General features: G+C 41.0%; 1 protein-coding gene across 2 annotated transcripts; it reads right to left on the bottom strand.

The window, feature by feature from the left end:
* Positions 1–2,362: 2,362 nt before the first annotated feature.
* LOC147220817 (interferon-induced very large GTPase 1-like) lies at positions 2,363–12,567 on the bottom strand. 2 transcript variants are annotated; one of them, XM_086170934.1, is made up of 9 exons: positions 12,299–12,567; positions 10,381–10,470; positions 9,704–10,303; positions 9,483–9,520; positions 9,217–9,298; positions 9,105–9,133; positions 8,651–8,726; positions 8,001–8,152; positions 2,363–7,930 (listed from the first exon to the last, which is right to left on the bottom strand). In XM_086170934.1, the coding sequence occupies exons 1-9, from the start codon at positions 12,381–12,383 to the stop codon at positions 3,083–3,085; spliced, it is 6,000 nt and encodes a 1,999-aa protein (XP_086027060.1). In that variant the 5' UTR covers positions 12,384–12,567; the 3' UTR covers positions 2,363–3,082. The 2 variants fall into 2 exon arrangements, with proteins under 2 accessions (XP_086027060.1, XP_086027061.1); XM_086170935.1 differs by having other exon boundaries at positions 2,363–7,927.
* Between the last annotated feature and the right edge of the window lie 1,279 nt (positions 12,568–13,846).

The following is a 13,846-nucleotide window of genomic DNA, read 5'->3' as shown; positions in this document are numbered from 1 at the left end:
TCTTGAAAAAGTATGAGAATAATTATTATTTTAATAAATAATTACAATATAAATGTTTCTTCCAAAAGCTGTATTAAAACAACTTGGCCAGTCCATGGGATCTTTTTCACAAATCCCAATTGGCATATAATTATATGTTATGTTACATATTAATTTGACGATCTGAATAAAATAAGAAAAAAGTGTGGCAACAATTGTTCTCTTCTCTGCCCAGCTTCTCTGCTGCAGGTTTAAAAGAATCGTATTTAGTGTCAGAAATGACTTGATCTTTGATCAACTTGCTTCCCTTGGGTTATTGAACTTTAATGCAAGAGGCCTGTCACCTTTGTCACTGGCCTCTGGTTCTCAGACTATGTCAAGAATATTATATGACATTTAAATCTGAAACCAGACAGAACACTACTGCTTATATTAAGACAGAAGAAAACAGATGTTCCCACTTTGCAACCCGAGTCCTGATGATGCACTTTTCTACTATTTTCCTGGTTCTGATTCCCATAGTGATTTAAAAAAGATATAGTCAGGCGCAGTCGTTAGCGCTTCTGTCTCACAGCACAAAGTACCCTGGTTTGATTCCCATAGGGGACCTTTCTTTGTGGAGTTTGTATGTTTTCCCTGTGTCTGCATGGGTCTCCTCTGGGTTCTCCAGTTTACTTCCACAGTCAAAAAACATGCAAAGGGCTAATTAGAAAAATAACTGGAAACATTTCCCAGATGTGTGACTGACAGGTTAAATATTTATTTGTCCCTAAATGTGGCCCTGCGATCGACTGGCTAGACTCAGGCATCCCTGCCAGCCTAAGTGCAGGACAAGTGGTAAATAATGGATGGATGCATGATTTTTCCAATGTTTTGTTTTTTTTTGGTTTAATTTATAATTAGGTAGTGAATGAATAAAATGAATAAAAACATTTAAAAATGTTAATGTTGAATGAACAAAGAAAACAGTACAAATAATGCATTCATATTCAGTTCGACTCCTCAGAACTGAAATATTTTTCAGGTAAATAAGACATTTCTGGCTGTGCATGTGAAAGGAATGTAACATTCACTCCCAGATTTATTGATTTGGAAATAATGCCCTTCAGGTTGCACCATTTTGAAGAAATTGCAAAGATTCCTTTTCACTCCGAGCCTAGAAACCTCTTTAACCCCAGGAAGCTTTACATGTCTAAACTTTGGGCGTGCAGGTCCAAAGTTCATGATTTCAAAACAGGTTGGCCCATTTATAGCCTGTCAATGTTTCAAAGCAGGAAGGGTTTTGTATTTTCAGTAACATTTATCCACCGCATAATTTATCCAAACATGCGTGGACGCATCAGTCGATTCACTTAGAAATCCAGTTCCTAACTAAACTAAAAAAATCCATGGTCCTGTTGTGTGACGACCACAAATGTGTTTATTTTGTTTCAGATTAAATCAGTGATTCATTTAAATTGGAAATACAGGGCCCGTGGAGAGTAGAACTGCATAATCTTTGAACATCTTCTCTTCCTTTCTGCTTTTCCACTGCTTTGCCACAGCGAATCAAGCTCCTTCATCACATCAACTAACTTCATGTCCTCTTGCACTATGTCCATAAATTTTGTGTTTGGTCGTCATCTATTCCTCCTGGCAGCTCCAACCCCAGCATCCTTCTACCAATATATTCTCTGTCCCTCCTCTGAACGTGACCGAACCACCTCGGTTTGGCTTCTCCGACCTTCTCTCCAAAACATTTAACATGTGCTGACCCTCCGACAGACTCATTCCTGGTCCTATCCATCCTCATCACTCCCAAAGAGAACCTCAATATCTTCATCTCTGCTCCCTCCAGCTCTGCTTTGTATCTTTTCTTCAATGCCGCTGGTCACTGGTCTCACAACTGCCTTGTGCATCTTTACATTCATTCTGGCTGATACTCTGTTATCACACATTACCTCTGACACTTTTCTCCACCCATTCCTACCTGCTTGAACCAGTTTCTTTACCTCGTTTTGACACTCTCCATTGCACACAACTGTTGACCCTGAGTGCTGAGCGCTCCTCTCTGTAGCCGCATTGTTTCACTTGGTTTTGCTCTCATTCACACACACATATTCTGTCTTCCTGCAACTAACTTGCTTTCGTCTCCTTTCAACAGCTTACCTCCACCGCTCTTGATTTTTCTCCACCTGCTCCCAACATGTGAAACAATGTAGTATTTAGTAATAATGCAGTTGAAGCCGTAGCAGGAAAAACTACAAAGAGGTTTGCTGCAAATATTAGGCAAATCCAAGTAGCTGGTGTAAGAGAACAACAAGAAAGTCACCAACTAACTTGATTCATATTACAGTGGTTCTTGAGCTTCAGTAATGACGAGGCGTATTGGAGTATTGCTCAGGCTTTTATTTGAATACATAAAGGACAGGATCATGGCCGAAGCCCATTTCACCAGCTGTAAACCCATCACGAGGCTTTCGTAAAAATTATTGCTTACTAAACATTTGGCAACATGAAAACACGACCAAGCTTAAACTTGACGGCACATTGAGTCCCCCTTAAAAAAATCCTTAAGTCTATATCCCATGTTTTAAAGTCCTTGCATCACTGGAGTGTGTAACTTCCTGGCCACTCACATTCCAGAGGACCCCTCACAAAAGGACGGTATAACAACAAAAATTCAAGCCATTGCCACATGTTGATAATGATTCACGTGGTGCTCCTAATATAAATTTTATTGTAAAAATTCATGTCAAAGAAAATGTAAACAGTCCATAACTGACATGAATGTTTAATTTCTAGTAAATGTCTGCCCTTCTGAACATTAGACTTATAGTTCTTTCTTGATGGAATCTTGGGATTTTGTTCCAGGAATGAATGATTCTTCGACTTGATATGTAAGTTGTATATGAGGAATACAGAAGGAATTCCGTAATACTGCAGCACAATGATTGGACATGGTTCCCTTACCTATAAAATCAACTTGCACAATTTATACTGTTCCCATACCAACATCAAGATTATGGTATGGTTGTAGGCAATAAAGTAATTAGTTTATATTTCATTAGTCTTTGCCTCACAAAGACTAAACTACCTTTGGTTTGAGTGCTCTCGTCTCATTTCACTCACACATTTCATCCAAACTGCTGATGGCTTTCTCTTTGGTGTGTGTTCTCCATTCCGCAGGTATTTCTCCCTTGTGCTCAAATTTCAAGTTGTAGTGATTTTCCAGCTCAGCTTGAAAGCGACACACAAACCACTTCCAGTATGCGAGCTTAGATTCGCCAAGGGTGATGTTCCATTCGGTGTATTTTGGGCCACCGGTTCTGTACTGTTTGAAAGGAACGGATTCCTTTGAATCGTGATTGGGGTAAAAACTGTGGTTGCTTGCAACATTACTTGTACAGAAGTTTACGGACATCTCCACCGTGCCCCTGTAGTGCCAGCCGTTGATTCCTGAGGGTCGATGGAAAGGAACGCTGTGATCATCAGGGCTGTGGTCTTCTAGCGTGTTAGTGCAGATTGCCGCACAGAATGGACACTGAACCCAGCAGACCTTACAGAGCTGCTCAATTAGGATTTGATCAGGCTGCAGCCTGAAGTCCTCCATGTTCTTCATGGAGAAGCTGCTCATCTCCTTGTTGATAGTTACCAACCCCTTATTGACCTCATCCTTGAGAAAGTCAAAGTTGTTTATGTCACAGAAATTTCTGGCACAAATGGTGTCGAATGTCAGTTCATCTTTTACCAAACGAGAAAATTCCTTCAGCCACATCTCTGTGTCTCCTCTCTTCTTTTTGACCATGTCTGTGGCAGTAAACGTAGCTTGATTGAGAAGGGAGTTGATGATTTCAGCATTTTTATTGAATATACTCATTGCTTTTTTCTTGCCTTTTGTAAAGATATATTTCTTGACCTCTTCTCTTATGAAGGCTTCTACTACCCTCCTTGGGTGGGAAATATAGGCGATGAATTCATCAAAGTTCTCTTTCTCCGCCAGATACTTTAACACATGTTTCTCCAGGTTTTGCCTGTTCCCGTTAAATGCTGGTACACTGCATTTCATCTCCCCAGCTAGATCAATGGCGGCCTTGTTGCATGCAGCCTCGATAGCGGAGCCCTTCAGTTTCTCACAGATCATCTCTCCTAGAACCACAGCTGATGAGTTTCCTTTGAAGAAGCTTTTAAAGATGTTGTAATTTTGTTTTTTTTTGCTTTTCACAAAAGTCACCGCATCATTGTTCATTATGAATTTCTTATGGGATGCCAAAAGCTTATTGGAGGCTATATCAAATACATACAGCAAGAGATCAACTTTGAACTCCTTCTTGAGAGCATATTTCTTTGGCAATTCAAATTCTGCCAAACGATCTCCCACAGTCTTGGCCAGTTCTTGCAAGTAGGTGGGACTGTAGCCTCTTGCCGTGACAGGTTTGCTTTCAATCGTGGCAATGGCCATTTCTTCAATGTTATCAATGAAGCTCCTGATACTGTTCTGTTCCTCAAATGGAAAATCTTTTCTTGCTTTGAGTGCCTCGCTTTCTTTCCCTTTTCCATATTGAAGCATCTTTTGCAAACCTGTCCATGGCGATGACAAAAAATGTCTCCCCTGCTGTTTTCTGTTGCTCTTTTTTCCTCCTTGTTGTTGTTGTTGTTTCTCCTCTTGATGCTTGTTTAAGGTCACATACTCAAAGAAATCCCCAATTCGTGATATATTTTTATAGTTTCGAGAACGTTTGGACTCGTCTATATGAATCATTTCAATACCGTAATCGAGAAGGATACAGACTGTGTCATTTTCGAGGTTGATCGGTTTGATGGGCTCGATGTCTGCAGTTAATTCAATCACCCATTTGTCCCAAACTTGGTTGAACTGATTTTCAAGTTCCTCTTCCTCCATGTCCTTGTTTTTTAACTGATGAGCCAGCTCTTTGCTCCTCTGGAGAAGTGTGTTTTCAAACTCGATCTTCTTGTCATCTAGTTTTTTACAAGCCTTTTTCTGCTGAATGACTTCATCCAGTTTTCTTTTGACTGCACTCACTTGTTCATCACGAAACTCCTTGATTTTGTTTTCAAAACGGCCTCGCCATTGAACCAACACATCTTTGTCTCTTGGATCATCAAAGTGCGTGGTTAGATCGTTTTTGATTTTATCATATGCTTGACTGATTTGTTTGTGAAGATATCCCAACTCAACGGCGTCAAGATTTCCATTTTCAATTCTTGTGTAAAGCTGGTTTTCAATGGTCAACATTTCGCTTCTGATGGCCCAGGTCCAGTTCCCGTATCGAGCCTCGAGTTTTCTGTACACCGCAATTTCAAGTGTGTTCTTGAAACTGAAAACAAAGTTTTCATTGAGAAGGGCATTCCACAGGTCCCGAACTTTGGTTTTGAACGCTAACAGTGTCATCCCCTTTGACTTTTCTGCTTTTGACAGGATGATGCGCTTCAGTTCTTGGACACTCTCGCTATAACCTGGATTCGGGGGTGCCATGGGTGGACTACCCTCCCACAGCTGGGCGAAATATTTCACATCTTTTTGCACATCAAATGCAATGATATCACTGAAGCAGTTAGCATCACAAACCTCCTCCACGGCAGCTAGTTTGGCCATTTGGTCCAGTTTTTCCTGCAGTCGTCGCTTTCCGTCCATGTTTTTCTCTGCGGCTGCAATATCCGTGACATTCTGATGAACAAACACACAACTTGGGGAAAGTTTCACTTTCTTCATCCTCATGATAGCCTGCACAACAATCTGCAGGACGTCTTGCATTTCGGCAGGATTCTCGCCGAAGATGTTCAGCAGAGTCATGTTTCCCAGTCCCACGACAAATGTCGCCAGTTCATTGTCATGGTGGAGAGTGGCGTTACCCGCCAGCTCAAGAGCACGAAGTCCCTCGGTGTCTACCACCAGAATGTAGTCAACGTTAAAGTCTCTCTTCATGTCCTCTGACACTTTGACCAACTGCATGAAGGCCCCTTTGGTGCACCTGCCAGAGCTTACAGCAAACTGCAATCCAAACATAGCGTTAAGCATCGTAGATTTTCCACTGCTCTGTACACCCATAACTGACAAAACAAAGATCCGCGGGTTGTTCAATTTCTTGCTAACTTCTTCTAAAAGAGCCATGATCCATTTTAAAGGCACATGACCCGCATCACCATCCATCAGTTCCATCGGGTGCCCTGATATCATGAGTTCAGCGGCCAGCTCCGGGTACTTTGACCAGCCTGTTGGTCCAGGTGGCCTTTGCAGGTCTTTATGGGCTTCATAGATTTGACCCATTTCTCTGAAAATGTGCTCCAAACCAAATGTCGCTGACTGCAGCTTTGCTGATATCTGTTCAAGAGCGTCGGTTTTTTGGCTTATTAGATGATCGGACTTGGGAGCCTTCCTTTTCAAAGCCAAGACCTCAGACCATTTCTCATCATACTCCTCAAGAATTGAAGAGAGGTCACCTGTGGAGAGGCCATCTAGTAAGACCTGGCACCATTTCAGGAAATACTCTTTCTCTTCCAACTGCAAAGTCAAGAGGCTGTCGATGAACAGCTGCATGACGTTACTACAAGAAACAGCACATTGTTCTTTCCGTATGTTCTTGAGTTCATTTTGCCTTTGACATCTTTCCTTTTCAATGTGCCCTTTCAGGTTATACTGAGCTTTGTTAATTTGGCACCATTGATGCCACAGTGTGGCTTGACACGGCAAATATACCTCCTTTATACTTGAAACGTCCATCTCCTTCAACAGGTCCACAATACTCAAAGCAGCTGATTTCCCTCTTTGGCATTTTGCGTTTTCCTCATCCACTTTTAGGCCGGGGATGTGAGCCATCGTATCAAGTTGGAAAGACTTATATGGTCCAGACAAAATGTCTGTAAAGATTCCTTTCAGTTGTTCTGACACATCAGACTGACTTTTGTCTTTCAGGCCTAGTCTGTATTTCCCTTCTTTAAGCTTGACTGACCCACCATCATTCTCAGTAGTGAGACAGATGAGAGGTTTGGGAGACTTGAGGAGATCAGACAAGACAGTCCAACTTTTGCTGTCTTTTTCCAGAGTCGAAAGGAGGACGACATTGACCGAGGACATGTCAGTCAGTATGTCACGTTGTTTTTGAAATGTCAGAGCATCTCCGCGAAGATTACAGAAGGCGATGCAGTCAGTGAAGCCATCATTAGGTTTCCCGGCAGGGCAGTACCATGCGATCTCCACTAAACCCTCTATCAAATGACGGGATTTGGTGCTACCTGGACTGTGCCTATGGAAGAAGGTCATGTGACGGTCATTGATCAACATGTTCATCAAATGAGATTTCGACAAAGACAGTGAGCCGAGGCGGAAAAACGCCACCATGGCCGTCTTAGTGTTGCAGATGGGTGCACTCGTCACGGAGACTGCCTTTGAATTTTGCGGCGCTTTAGTTGTCTTCCAGCTTTTTGTTATTTGTCGAAAGGTCCACATCGGACATTTGATATCCCTGGTGAACGGATCAGGCACGATCAGAGGTAAGGCATACTGGCATTGTGAAAGCTTTGTGATGATTTTCTGCTTGAGGAAGTTGTCTGCACAGTGAAACACTGCCATCTGGACATCCATCGGATGCACATGAGACTGTTCTGTCGAAGAAGAATCTATGGCGGGACTTAAAAAGGCGTCAAAGTCAATCTCTTGCGTATCTAATGTCAGTTGAACGGACGTCGATTGATTCACGTCAAGGGTCTCTTTTCGTACGTGAATATATCTGGCTCTGTAATCTAACATCATGAGCGTCTGAAGGTAGGTATGCGCCACCTCCTTCTCAGACAAGTCATGGAGCTGTTTAACCGGTCGGGTTATTTGAAGAAAATCTGCGGTCGTCAACTTTTTCTGATATTTGTCTTGAAGATGAAGTTTGGAGAGCAGTGATGTGATTTCGCGTTGATGCAGCTCCTTTGTCTTGATGTCTTCGGATAATTTCGCAGACTGCTGTAATTATTGAAAGTAAGTCTCACAATAAACTGGAGGTGTTAATTTTTTCACTCCATCAGTTTCCTACCTCCTTCTTGTCTCCATCCTCAACTGCCTCTGAGGAAGAACAACCACGAATGGTCTGTCCAGGAGGAACCATAAGGTTCTTCCCTGCTGCTGCTGAGACAGGAGCTCCGGACTGATCCCCCAAGCTCCCTGATCTTCTCAGAGGAGTCTCAACTGATTCAAAGACACAAATTTAAATTGTCATCCAATACAGTTTTTCATCAACGTTGTACTTTAGACAATATCTAAGAGGTGATACAGCAAGTAACCTGGAGCATGACGTTCAGATGCCATATTGTCACTGAACATATGTCACAATATCTGCTCTGGGAAGCTCGCTATTAGAAAGAAAGATAGCTATTTTGGTCCTACTTAGTGAGGACACTGATTAAGATAAAATGTGATTTTCACTTGACTCTTCAAACACATTCAATGGCATTTCAGTGGATCCTGACTTTTTGGCACAGGCTTACACTTTGTGCCAATTCTGGAACAACTCAAAACATCTCCTAAAAGTTGAGGTGCTGACTTGGCTTTTCTATTGAATTCCCAGTTGGAACAGAGGCTGCAGATCGGTATATCTGTGATCTTTCTGGTCGTAGATACTTGGATTTCAAATATGAACAAATCCGTAGGAGCGTATTCAAATTCTTATAATAATTCACTGCTTACCTTTCTCCTTGAAGTCAACATCCAGTCCACCATCATTTGTAGTTTCCGCTTCCTTCTCCTCACCGGCTGTCTCACTCTAGGAAAACACATGATGATATTTACCCTTTTGTTCACAACCTTAAAAGAAATAAGATATCTTGACTTTCCTTCGGGGTGAAAGGCAAAGCAGGTGAGCTATTTTACAAAGTGAAAAAGACAACAAAAAAATTATTGGTTTAACTTCTAATGTGGTGACCTTTTAGAAATTATGGCATGCGGACCATCCCTGAAAACAAAATGCTTATTTTTGATTCCATGGCATTTGCAACATAAAGAACATTATCTGGTTAATGAGGCTTTCAGTGTTGAGACAGATCTGAATATGTAATCTGATTTACATCATATTATGTTAAAATGTGTTGCTTTGAAACCAGTTTTTACAAATAGAGAATTAAGAAAGCATTTTTGCATCTACCTTCTCTCCAGCAGCGCCCTGCTCCTCAACTGAAATGCATGAAAGACAATTATCGGACTGCGTTTGCATAGTCTTAATGAAATCCACATTTTGCCATGTTTTTTATTTTTACCCTCCATGAATTCCACCTCGGACTTGGTGTCATGTTGTTCCTTTGACGGTTCGTATCGGGTGTCTTTTTCGTGGGAGTCATTCTGAGAAAACGCATGAATGTATTTCATTTATCTTTTATAGAAGCAACCAAGTTTTTAAACCAAATGATCAATTCATCACATTGTTCACAATCGGTCTGAGCTGCCGGCCCTGGGCGCCGCTGTCTCCCCTCACCTCCAACAGGCAAAAGGCTTAAACTGTGCTCTTTACATGTGAGAGACTTACCATTACTTCAGTTTCCGGTGCGCTGCTCTGAATCCCATCTGGGGCAGAGAGTGAAGTGTTAATGTTTGTATTTCACAATTAATAGCAACTCTATTCAGTATTTTTACGTGCTTTCATCTTGGTGATTCAAATGATTAACAAGTTGATTGATTGACCTCAGCAGTAGGTTGACAAACCATCAGGTCACACTCACAAAAATGTGATTCAATGTCGAATCTTACCTTGATCTGACTGACAGACGGAGGTATACATGTTTTCGTCCTCTTGGCTCACGCTGTTCTGCAGGAATTCGTCCTCCTCAGCGTTGTCCTCACACTTCAGTCCCGTAAAGCAGTACGGGTCATTTTCAAAAACCATGAGATCAATTTTTTCTAATAAATCCAAGATTTCGTTTTTATCCGCCATGTTGCTTGCACACACGTGGTACCTCTTTTCTTTGAAGCTGACATCGAGCCTCAGCTCTTCCTCAATGCTTTCATCCGTTTCCTCTCTGCTGTAAGTTACAACCGTCAGTAAATAAGCGAGGGATTCTTTCCCAAGAGCCCTTTCCAACAGCCGTTCCCCTGAGGATGAGGTGCTGTCACGGAGAACATGAGGCACCATCAGAATGAAGGCGTGGACTCCCTTCTCCAGTATCTGCTTAGGGAGCGTTTGTCGGCCGAGCATGTTGATGACTGATATGTGACGGCCGCAGAAATCGTAAAGTTTGGAGGAGAACCTCTCCATGTTGGTTTGATCGTTGGGGTCAAGTAGGAGGTTCCTTGGTCCCATTTCAGTGGAATTTGTTTCCCCAAAGATGACGATTGTGAGTTCAGGTGTGACTGGAGGAAGCGAATAACAGCAACGTTTTAAAGAGCAGAGGGTTTTTTCGGAAAAAATTAAACTTAGAATTTCTTACATTCGTCCGTCAGAGAGTTGTTCCCAGGCCTGTTGTTCTCAGCCGTGTTGTTCTCCGACGCAGAACACTCACCGGTGTCGCAGCCGCCACCTTGGAGGATAAATTCACGTTCGCATATATCAACCCATTTGTGAAATGTTTGGTCACAACTGCAGTAAGTCTGAAAAATGTCTCAAGTGCTAAAAACATCATGTTTCTTACAGGTGGTACACCAGGGGTGTCAAACATACGGCCCGCGGGCCGGAACCGGCCCGCAAGGGGGTTCGACCAAGCCCGCAGGATAATTTGAAAGTGAAAAAATGGATAAAAGACAAGGATTTTTTTTTTTTTAATTAAGTGCAATTCGAGAATGTTCCGCTATGAGGCGCACTATTTTGGTCAGAGTAGACTGCAATCTCCATCACTGAGACGGACCAATCAGCAGACGTTATCAATGTACCACCTGTTGCTTGTTAGGACGTTGTTTCTACCCTGTTCTCTACCTCCCCGCTACGCCCTCATTAGCCAAAATGTCGTTATCAAAACAGAGAAAAGTAGTTAAAAAGTGTAGAATTTTCAAAGAAAAATTGACTACGTCCTATTTATTAACGGAGACGGAGACGCACGGGAAACCTTTGTGCTTTGCGTGTTTGCAACAAGTTTCGGTATTTAAGGAATATAATATACGGCGCCGCTACGAGACTCATCAGAGCGAAAAATATGACAGCTTGCAAAGACAACTGAGAAGAGATAAGATCAACGAATTGCTGGCTGGTCTGAGGAAACAGCTTTCACTTTCACCCATAGCCGAGAAATCAGTGAAGCAGCGGTAAAAGCCAGGTAGCTAATTGCTAGCGAATATGTGCAATTTAAAGTTAAGTCACCAGCTTCACTACAAACTGGTATGATGGAATTCTACTGTTCATGCAACTCCATACACTTTCAGTATGTATTGTATGAGTATGCATGTTTCATGGATGAAGTTTACACATTTACAGGACAGGTGAATACTCCAATCCTTACACATTTAAGAGCACCCTTTTTAGTTTGGAGGGTGTAGGCAGGGATTCAATTTAGATTTTATATGCACATATGTAAATGGTTTAAAAATCCCTTTCTTTATAAGTCTCATTTAATCTTAAAGTGCATTACTATATTTTTCAATACCAATTACTTGTTAAAGTTTTGTGCCTTTGTACAATCAGTGGGATCTCATGATCACATGATTGCAATTCATACATGTGAATGATAGAAGTAAATTGCACTTTTGTCTAAGGAAATATGAGGTGTTTCATGAAATGTTTTGTAAAGGGATTGGTCATTAAATTCCAAGATTTTCTAATGTCCTTGTACTTCGTTACACCAAAATGGAAGAAAGACATGATATTTTGGTTATCTATTGTTAAATATGCTATTATTTTAATGGTCCGGCCCACTTGACATCTACCCAGGCCGTATGTGGCCCGCGATGAGAAATGAGTTTGACACCCCTGTGGTACACTATATTCATACCAAGTCTAATTTTTAAGAAGAAACCAAATTAACAATATGCATATTAGATTGCTTCTGTAATTGTTTTAATTATAAAAACTTTTAAAAAAAAGTATAAAAACATAAATTATAAAAACTATAAAAAGATTTAATCATATTCCATGAAATGTCCCACTGAAATACACATGGATACTTTTTTTAAATGTACAGTCCTTTTCATTTTCATACTAATGCTTTATATTTGCAAATCCCAGTTGGCCTTTAATGACATTTTACATATTAATTTCACAATCTGAATAAGATAAGTAAAAAGTTTGGCAACTATTGTTCTCTTCCCAGCGTCTCTGCTGCAGGTTTGAAATATCACATTTAGTGTCAGAAATGACTTGATCTTTGGTTAACTTGTTTCCCTCGGGTTGTTAAACATTATTTTAAAGATGCCTTTCACCTTTGTCACTGGCGTCTTGTGCATCAGCAGGCTCCTCGTCAGACTGTCTCCTTGATGACATGCTTTCTGTCTTCTCTCCGTCCATCTTATCTACTCCTCCTTCTCTGAGGAGCAATCATTATTTCATGGGGGAGTCACAGTTCGAGCTGCGCTGCAAACTTTCTATGGCCGTCCAGCTGAGTCATTTACACAAATATTATTGTACAGAACTGAGCAGAGAACTGTGAGGGTGTTAATACTTTGCAAATTATCTGTTTAACCTGAAGACATTCAGAATTTGCAGATGGAAAAATAACCCTTCATACACACACACACACACACACACACACACACACACACACTTATTTTTCTACTCTTAGCTACTTAGATAAATCCAAAATACATTTATAAAATATATTAACAATAATAGAATGAAAAAAATGAAAAAGTTATGCAATTTGCTTAAAATGGTAACTTACTACATAGGGAGTTTGTAAATTCAGAAAAACTATGTGGCAATACATATTTAATATCCCTTCTTTGCTGTTGCAGTAATGACTGTACTATGACAGAGGGAAAATAACACAAGGCTACATATGAGGCAAGCGTAGCGATCAATTACTATAATCAGTTATAGAGATACTTTAAGGAAAAGGGGGAAAGGTAAGGGTGAGTGGGAATCTAGAGGTGTGAAAAGAGGTTTGTATGTGTGCACATATATATATATATATACCTTTTCCTGTGCGTATACAAATGTGATGCAGATGTGCTGGGCTTACCTCGGTGTGGTGGCTCTGAATTGTCCTTCCACAATGAAGAACATTGATATGAGAAGGGGTTTATGTCAAATGAAAACTGAAAGTAGATTCTATAGTTCATGGAAATCACATGACCTGCAGTTTCCCCCCAAGAATTTACTGCAAGGGAAACACTGTAGGCTTAACCCCTTTTATACTCAACCTGCAAGATATGCTGTTCTTTTATGGGTGCTGTCATACTCCTGCCTATCTTACTGGTTATTATTGTTTAATGGCTGCAACAACTTTTGGATGAAAGTCCACACATTACAGAACTCTTGTGGTTTGAAACAAAACACATGCACTAAAAAAAAACAACATATGGCAAACAGTACAGAATGCTGATTTAATTACAGATTTAAATGTCATAAAATAATCTTGAAAAAGTATGAGAATAATTATTATTTTAATAAATGTCCATAAATTTTGTGTTTGGTCGTCATCTATGCCTCCTGGCAGCTCCAACCCCAGCATCCTTCTACCAATATATTCTCTGTCCCTCCTCTGAACGTGACCGAACAACCTCGGTTTGGCTTCTCCGACCTTCTCTCCAAAACATTTAACATGTGCTGACCCTCCGACAGACTCATTCCTGGTCCTATCCATCCTCATCACTCCCAAAGAGAACCTCAATATCTTCATCTCTGCTCCCTCCAGCTCTGCTTTGTATCTTTTCTTCAATGCCGCTGGTCACTGGTCTCACAACTGCCTTGTGCATCTTTACATTCATTCTGGCTGATACTCTGTTATCACACATTACCTCTGACACTTT

The sequence above is a fragment of the Fistularia commersonii genome, chromosome 23, assembly GCF_037954325.1.
Source record: "Fistularia commersonii isolate RoL2024-O1a breed Wild chromosome 23, RoL_Fcom_v1.0, whole genome shotgun sequence".
NCBI lineage: Eukaryota > Metazoa > Chordata > Actinopteri > Syngnathiformes > Fistulariidae > Fistularia > Fistularia commersonii.
The sequence above is the reverse complement of the archived record's forward strand: the minus strand, read 5'-3'. Positions and strand labels throughout refer to the sequence as shown.